At 42.7% G+C, this 8053-nt stretch overlaps 1 protein-coding gene across 1 annotated transcript in view; it reads right to left on the reverse strand.

Moving 5' to 3' along the window:
* Positions 1-7755, reverse strand: part of HSD17B12 (hydroxysteroid 17-beta dehydrogenase 12) — a 160171-nt gene extending 152416 nt beyond the window's left edge. The window contains exon 1 of the mRNA XM_021685385.1: positions 7476-7755. Within this exon, the coding sequence (XP_021541060.1) occupies positions 7476-7635 (160 nt within the window). The 5' untranslated portion in view covers positions 7636-7755. The remainder of the gene's footprint in view (positions 1-7475) is intronic.
* Between the last annotated feature and the right edge of the window lie 298 nt (positions 7756-8053).

Genomic DNA, 8053 nt, shown 5'->3' on the forward strand with positions numbered 1-8053 from the left:
TGGTTGAAAGCCTTGTCAACCACAGAAAAGAATTCTGGTTTTTAATACGAACAGGATGAGAAGCCACTGGAGGGATCTGGGCAGAGGATCACATGATCCAACTTGAGCTTTTCAAGGATCACTCTGGCTGTTGTTTAAGAATCAGCTGGGGTGGTGGGGGGTGGGGGGGGGGGGGGGGCAGCAATGTGGAAGCAGAGAGACAGGAGGCTGCCATTCTATCAAAGCAAGAGATTTCAGTAGCTTACACTAGAGTGTAGAAGGAACTGGATTCTAAATATTCTTAAGTTAGAGACAATGGGATTTCCTAATAGACTGTATATGGGGTGAGAGAAGAAGAGTCAGAGATAATTCTAAGATTTTTACAAATTCAATTGAAAAGTTGCACAGAACCAAATTTTCCTAAACCTTCATATCTTAGGTCCACTAAGGGGAACCATATTTCAGGGAAGCACTCGGTCAATCTTTTCACAAAAGCAAGAAATCTTCCTCAAGTAATCACTAATTAAGTGATCTGTTCATAACTTCAAATTTCTAATCGTTTATCAGCGGAGTGAACTATATTATTCTTGGTTTCAACAATTCCTCTTCATCAAATAAGAGTAATATATACAAATAAAAAATGTCCTTAAATATTTACTTAGTATCCATAAAACACACAAAGGACTACACTAGAGCCTCATTTACATCTCATTTCATTGTCATAATACTCCTGAAAAGCATAAGTCCCATCTGAAAGATGAAGAAAGTTATTCTCAGAGGTTAACTATCTTTGCCCAAAGTCAAACATTTTAGCCACTAGCAAAGCTCACCCTTGCAGCTCCGACTCCAAAGCCAAAGCCAAAGCCATTATCACTATTGTTAACCAATGTAATACTCTTGAGAGGGGCGGCGCCTGGGTGGCTCAGTCGTTAAGCGTCTGCCTTTGGCTCAGGTCATGATCCCAGGGTCCTGGGATCGAGCCCTGCATCGGGCTCCCTGCTCAGCAGGAAGCCTGCTTCTCCCTCTCCCATTCCCCCTGCTTGTGTTCCCTCTCTCGCTGTGTCTCTCTCTGTCAAATAAATAAATAAAATCTTAAAAAAAAAAAAATACTCTTGAGAGGGAGTAATTGTTCTAAATCTTAAGTTTGCTAGCCTTTCTTCCCTTCCCCCACTGGCTTCATCATTTAAATAGAAAGTAACCTCACTTAATGGTGCTAAAGATAACTTTGCGGAAACTGGACAGTCTCCCCGGAACTGCCAGAGATGGGGTAAAGCCCTTGTTTCACTAGACAAAGTGAGTAAATAAAACAGTGTTCCCTCTGATACGGGATTTGTGGCAGGCTTCTCAACTACCACACCACGGTTTTATGGACTGACCTCAAGAAAGCAGTAACCCAGTTTCAGGGTTCATGCAACAAACCCTCTCACCCAGTCCCTGGTAAGAGTAGAACTTCCCACATCACAGTGATTAGATTTTCCCCCAGGGAGAAATGGTCTCTGAAAGATGATAACCAGGAATGGCACAGAAGTACGCTCCCATACTCCATAAAGTATGAATTTGCATTTGGGGATCTTTGGGGTTTTTTAAGGCAATTTGGACTGAGATTACCTGAATAACTTGCACTGGTCCGTCTCTGTGGCAATGCAACAATGTTGGGAAGGTCAGAGAAACAAGGAATTCTCTTTAGAGTTGCAACTCAACATCATCATCCTTCTGCTTAAAATCCCTTCAACTGTTTTCCCTGTTCCTGGAATAGACTAAATAGCCCTGCTCCCTGGCTCCTTCTCCCCACCTCCACTCTCATTTTACCTCCCGTCCATCCCTTCCTGGCTCTAGTCACTCAGGCCCTGTTTCGTGAGAGCCCTCCAATTTCCAGCCTCAGGAGCCTAACACCTACTCTTCCCTTCCCTTCACTCATTGCTCCCCCAGGGCAGCTCTCTCAGACCAATCCCGAGCTACTTGATTCCAACAGGTGCTACCTAGTCCACAATGCTTCCAGAAACACCAAGCATGTGCACATTTGGAAAGTGTGCCTTCGACTAAAAAGCAGTATGTTCCAGGGCACCTGGCTGGCTTGTTTGTTAGAGCATGTGACTCTTGATCTCACGGTCGTGAGTTCAAACTCCACATTGGGGCGTAGAGATTACAGAAAAAAATAAACGCTTAAACATCTGACTTGGCTCAGGTCATGATCTCAGGGTCCTGATATGGGCCTGGTAGGGCTCCCTGCTTGGCGGGGAGCCTGCTTCTCCCTCTCCCTCTGCCCCTCCCCTGGGTCGTGCTCTCTCTCTTTCAAGTAAATAAAATCTTTAAAAAATAATTTAAAAATTAAAAAATAAAAGCTTAAAAAATAAAAAATAAAACAAAGCAGTATGTTCCTAAGATATAAAGGAATCCACCCCCAAGTACTCATGCAGTCTATAAACCAATCACCAATGCATAAGCACATGCATATTGTAGAATGGACAACTTGGCTTCAAATCCTCATCTGCCAACTCACTAGCTATGAAACCAAAGACAAAGGAAGTCACTTACCTAAGCCTCCATTTCTTCCTCTATACACTGGGGATAATAGGGCAGAGCTCAAAGACTGATTAAAGATAATCTACGTCAAATGCCTGGAATACTTCAAGCATTCAAAAAATGGCAGTTATTAATATGACTTCTGGGCTTGCCAATTTAAATAATTAACATTTCATACATAATTCCTCAAATCATGTGATACCTCAAAGTCCAGTTAAAGAAAGGGACCTACTGCCAGTGGGCCCTGGTTACTCAAGCAGCCCTTAGCCACTGGAGGTAACTAGAACAATCCTGTGTAGTTATCCAAAGTAAAAACAGAAATTATGCACCCCACCCAATTTTGAGAATCCTTTGATTCTTGAAGCTTGGCTAAGCAAAGCCAGCTTGATGAATGGCTTTTCTACAAAAGAAGCCCACCACCCCATGACCTTTCTAAGTCTTCACTGTCAACTGAATTAGGAAAACCTTGGAATACTACAGGGCCAAATGAGTTCCATCAGCATCCAAAGCTGCAAAATCTCAGGGATCTGCTAATATAGATGTGCAGACAGCAAAATGCAGAGGTAAAGACCCTTTGCAAAATCTAAACTCACTCCACAGAATGGAGTATTATTCAGCGATAAAAAGAAAGGAAGCACTGAAACAAGCTACAATGTGGGGAACCTTGGAAACATGGTGCTAAATGAAAGCCAGTCACAAAATACTTCACATTGTAGGATACCATTTATAGGAAATATCCAGAATAGGCATACATATAAATGTATATAGAGAGACCGAAAGTAGATTCGTAGTTGACTAGGGCTTGAGGGGATGGGGGTTGGGGAGTGACAGCTAATGGGTACAGGGTTTCCTTTAAGGAAGATGAAAATGTTCCAAAATTATATTATAATGGTTGCACAACCCTGTAACTATAATAAAAATCTTGAACTGTACACTTTAATGTTTTTTTAAAGATTTTACTTATTCATTTGAGAAGGAGAGAGAAACAGAGACAAAGAGAGCACAGCCGGGGAAGAGGGATAGGGAGAGGGAGAAGCAATCTCCCCGCTGAGCTAGGAGGACCTGGAGATCATGACCTGAGCCAAAGGAAGACACTTAACCATCTGAGCCACCCAGGCGCCCCTTGAACTGTACACTTTAAATGGGTAAATTGTATGGTATAGAAATTATATCTCAATAAAGCTATTTTTTAAATCTAACTGCTTAGTGGATCCTTTATTCTTTGCTGCCTGGAGCAATATCCTCTCTATTAAAAACTAAAAATAAGAGCTCAGAGTGCTGTCTTGGGTTTAAAGTTACAAAGTATCTTGGCTTTAGAAGTATATTTACCTTGTCTTTCCATCTCTCACCTCCACATTATTTCAACGTCAATCATTTTAGATGAATGACAATGATGGAAATTGCTCAAATAAATGCAAAATTTATCTATGCTCAAACCAAAGCCTACAGATTACATTCTTCATTGCTCCACAGTAATGACTGTTCTCTCCTTTATTTAGTATAAACTGACCACTTTTGTTAGCAATCTTCTTCTGATTACTCGCTACAGTGACCTTCAAGGAACTAAAGCTCCAGTTCCACAGGAGCTTTTTGTTCTAAGAAGTACAGGCAGTATCCTGTAACAATGACAGGCAAAACTGGCAAAACCCATCTGCCACGGACCTGGTGAAATCGGCGTAACTCACTTGAGTGGGAATGGTACTGGAGAGAACTAGGGAAAAGAGATGACTTAACTCTGGATTACAGGAAAGAGATAAACTAGGGTATGAGCCAAGTAACGCATGGTCTTAAAACCCTAACTAGATTAAAGAATACGTGGTCTGAAATATTTTTACTGATTGCAAAGCAGACCTGTTTTCATGTTTTTACAAGCTTTGGGGGTTTTGTTTGTTTTTTTTTTGTTGAGATATAATGACATACAGCATTATACTAGTTTCAGGTGTACAATGTAACGGTTTGATAGTTGGTTTTGTTGTTTTTTTTTTAAGATTTTATTTATTTGACAGAGAGAGACACGGCGAGAGAGGGAACACAAGCAGGGGGAGTGGGAGAGGGAGCAGCAGGCTTCCTGCCGAGCAGGGAGCCCAATGCGGGGCTCGATCCCAGGACCCTGGGATCATGACCTGAGCCGAAGGCAGCCGCCCAACCGACTGAGGCACCCAGGCGCCCCACGATTTGATATTTGTATATATTGTGAAATGATCACCACAGTAAGTCTAGGTAACCTCCATCACTATACATATTTACAGAATTTTTTTCTTGTGAATTTTTTCCTGCCCAGTGTGGGGCTTGAACTCATGCCTCAAGATCAAGGGTCACATGCTCCATCGACTGAGCCAGCCAGACACCTCTTGTGATGAGAACTTTTGAGATTTTTTTTTTAAGATTTTATTTATTTATTTGACAGAGAGATAGAGAGCACAGATAGGCAGAGTGGCAGGCAGAGGGAGAGGGAGAATCAGGCTCTCCGCTGAGCAGAGAGCCCGATGCGGGGCTTGATCACAGGGCCCTGGGATCATGACCTGAGCTGAATGCAGATGCTTAACTGACTGAGCCACTCAGGCGCCCCAGAACCTTTAAGATTTAATCTCTCGGCAACTTTCAAATTTTCAGTAAGGTATTATTAACTATAGTTGCCATGCTGTACATTACATCCTCATGACTTATTTATTTTTCCAAGCTTTTGTTTTTAAGTTTAGACGCACTTAAATCTGATCAATACACCAGTTACTGTGGGAAAAGACAAAAAAAAAAAAAAATGGGGACCCACACTCCCGCCCCTTCAGATTCTAAAATCTGAGGAGAAATTAAACATACTCACATGAAGAGACTTACGAATAACAAGAACAAAAATATATTATCAATTCAATGCACATTAATATATCATGAAGTATTTAATTGATTATGGAGAGGAAGATGTTAAATGTTAGTATTAGAAAGTAGAAAATGTCTCCCTAAAACTGCCTGCTACCACCATTTATTCAAAGAAGGCTGCACAGGATGAAGATACCAATTTTATAGGGGAGAAAACTTATTAGTGCTATTTAGACACAAAAATTAATTCTAATAATCCTAACCTCGATTGAACAAATTATCTACCTAATTTTAATCACATTTAACTCTAATTATTCAAGTGTCATCTCTGCTGCTTTGTTGTCAAATTATTTCAGTTCATCCCTCCAAATGATACAAAGAACCTGTTTAAGATGAAGTGCTCTTAATTTTGTTTTTCAAAGATTCCCTGAATTTGGAGAGGTAAAGAAAATATTTTAAGATCCAGGTCACCACATGTATGTAATGTTACAAATAACAACTTGATCATTTCTCCTGCTCAAGTACTTAAAAAAGAGATTTTTCTAACAATCCAGGGTAGACTGAACTTAACAATCACAGTCACTTTGTGACACTATGATCCTCTGTTACATCCCAGTGTTCTGGTTCAAATTTCACAAATCTTTTCAATGATGATTTGGACCATCTGAGTTATTACACTACGGTCTATTTTAGATCGTTTAAAAAAAGTTATTAACATGACTCTTTGCTTACAAATCACAAAATTTCATCTTGATATGTGATTTCCTAATGCACTGGAATCTTGTGTAACTATCTCAAAAGTTCACAAGCTAGTTTTCCAAATGTGACAGACAAGAACTTGGGCAAGTCAATTGTGAAATCATAAACTTTATTACAATCTAGTTGAGCACTTCACTTGTTTTTCAAGGAATATCAGAAAACACTAAGTGATTTTTAAAAATAAGTATTATAATGTGAACAGCTGCTTCACATCATGGACAGAGCTCTTACATATCCATTCCTACTTGAGATGTGTTCTCTTTACATTGCTGTCCCAAAAAGGTTTTTCCTACCAGGTTCTTTAAATGTTTTGAATGAATAAAGTGAAGAATATGGAGTTCCATTATTTGTGTACCTTAGTTGAGCCTAGTCTGAAAGCAACCCCTAACCATCCCAAAATTCAATCAAATGCTTGGTGAAGTGTACATTCAATAATGAAATAGCAGAATAAATAATCACAGAGAACGACCACAAGCACACCACTTGATTTAAAATGAAAAAAAAAAAAAAAAGCCCAAAGAAAGGAAAAATACAGAAAAGCAACAAAAAAGAAAAAAAGCCAGGGCAAAACTTCCCTGCAGGTAATCTTCCCAACTTCTCCAATCTGACCCTTCTCTTCTACTTTTAAAATCCTCCAACTGAATGGAACAAGATCCGTAGGTTTAGCTTACTCTTTGGGGGAACACTTTTTCCTATAAGTGTCCTTCTGCCAAAGTATTTCTGATTTCCGGAGAGATACCGTTTTTGCAGAAGCAACAATGTTACACATCAGGCCTCCAGAAAAGTTTAAGGAGAAATTAAAAACAAAACAAAAACCTTGTAAATTACATGAACTAGGCCGTATCCAAGTAATTGGAGAGAGGCAAGTTTCCAAAAAGCAGAAAGACTTCTGTAATTCTATGTCCTCTTCGTCCATCTTCACCCCCCCAAAAAGTCAACAGAATGCCCTTCCTCCTTAGCAGGGGGCCACTATTCCAATCAAGCGAAAAACTTTGTTTTAAAAACACTGAACAAGGGGCGACCCTAGGTGCGCAGAGTGTGACTGAGGAGGCAGCAAGGTGACGGACTCCCGGCCATGAATCCGGAATGACTTAAAGGACACAAGTCCCTGGGAGTTCAAGCCAGATTGCTCCACCACCCACCAAGTGGCACTTCAGATTCGCTGAGTTGGGCCAACAACGTATTTACTATTTAAGAACTCTACAAGTCCAGGCAAGCCAGCAGCCGGCTAAGGGGCCGGGCGGGTACGAGGGACGCAGGAGCCTCAGGAGGGAGAGGGGACCTGAAGAGGGGAAGGCCAGGCGCTGGGCCCGGACTTGGTCAGCACCGGCCAGACCCCGGCCTGGAGCTGCGCGAGCCGCCCCAAGAGCGAGGGGCCGGCGGCGCTGGATTGCACTCACCTGCCCATTCTCCGAGCCTGGGTCCGACCCCTGCCTCGTGACTCAAACCCCAGACCCGAAGGGCCGTGAAGAGCAAGTACGAGATGCGCAGGGCCACGTAGGCCACGGTGCCTGCGCCTACCCAGTACAAGAAGCCGGCGGCAGGAAAAGCGCTCTCCATGGCTTTCAACTAGGCCTTACTACCTTCGTGAATAGAAAAACGAATGAATGAATCCAGGAAGAGGCGCCCGCCGTGACGGTGAGGACGACACCAACAGGCGCTGCCCCTGCGCCTCTTTTGGCCTAAACCCCGCCCGCGGCGCCATATCCGTGCCGCCATTGGTGATCTAGCGTTCCCGCTGTGCGTAGTGCGTCAGCCATTGGCTGACTCCAGTTTCGTCACCCCGCCCATGTCCCCTCACGCGCGCACCGGGCCCTCTCTCCGTTCTGAGCCGGCTGATCGCTTCCCTGCCAATCACACTTCAGCCCCACCCAACGCGTCACCACGCCCCCAGGATTCCTCCAGAGGGCGGCAGGTCTCACCCCACCAAATCTCCCAGGTCTCTCATTGGCTGCAGTGGTCCTCACGACTGCGGGAG

The sequence above is a fragment of the Neomonachus schauinslandi genome, chromosome 11, assembly GCF_002201575.2.
Source record: "Neomonachus schauinslandi chromosome 11, ASM220157v2, whole genome shotgun sequence".
Lineage (NCBI taxonomy): Eukaryota > Metazoa > Chordata > Mammalia > Carnivora > Phocidae > Neomonachus > Neomonachus schauinslandi.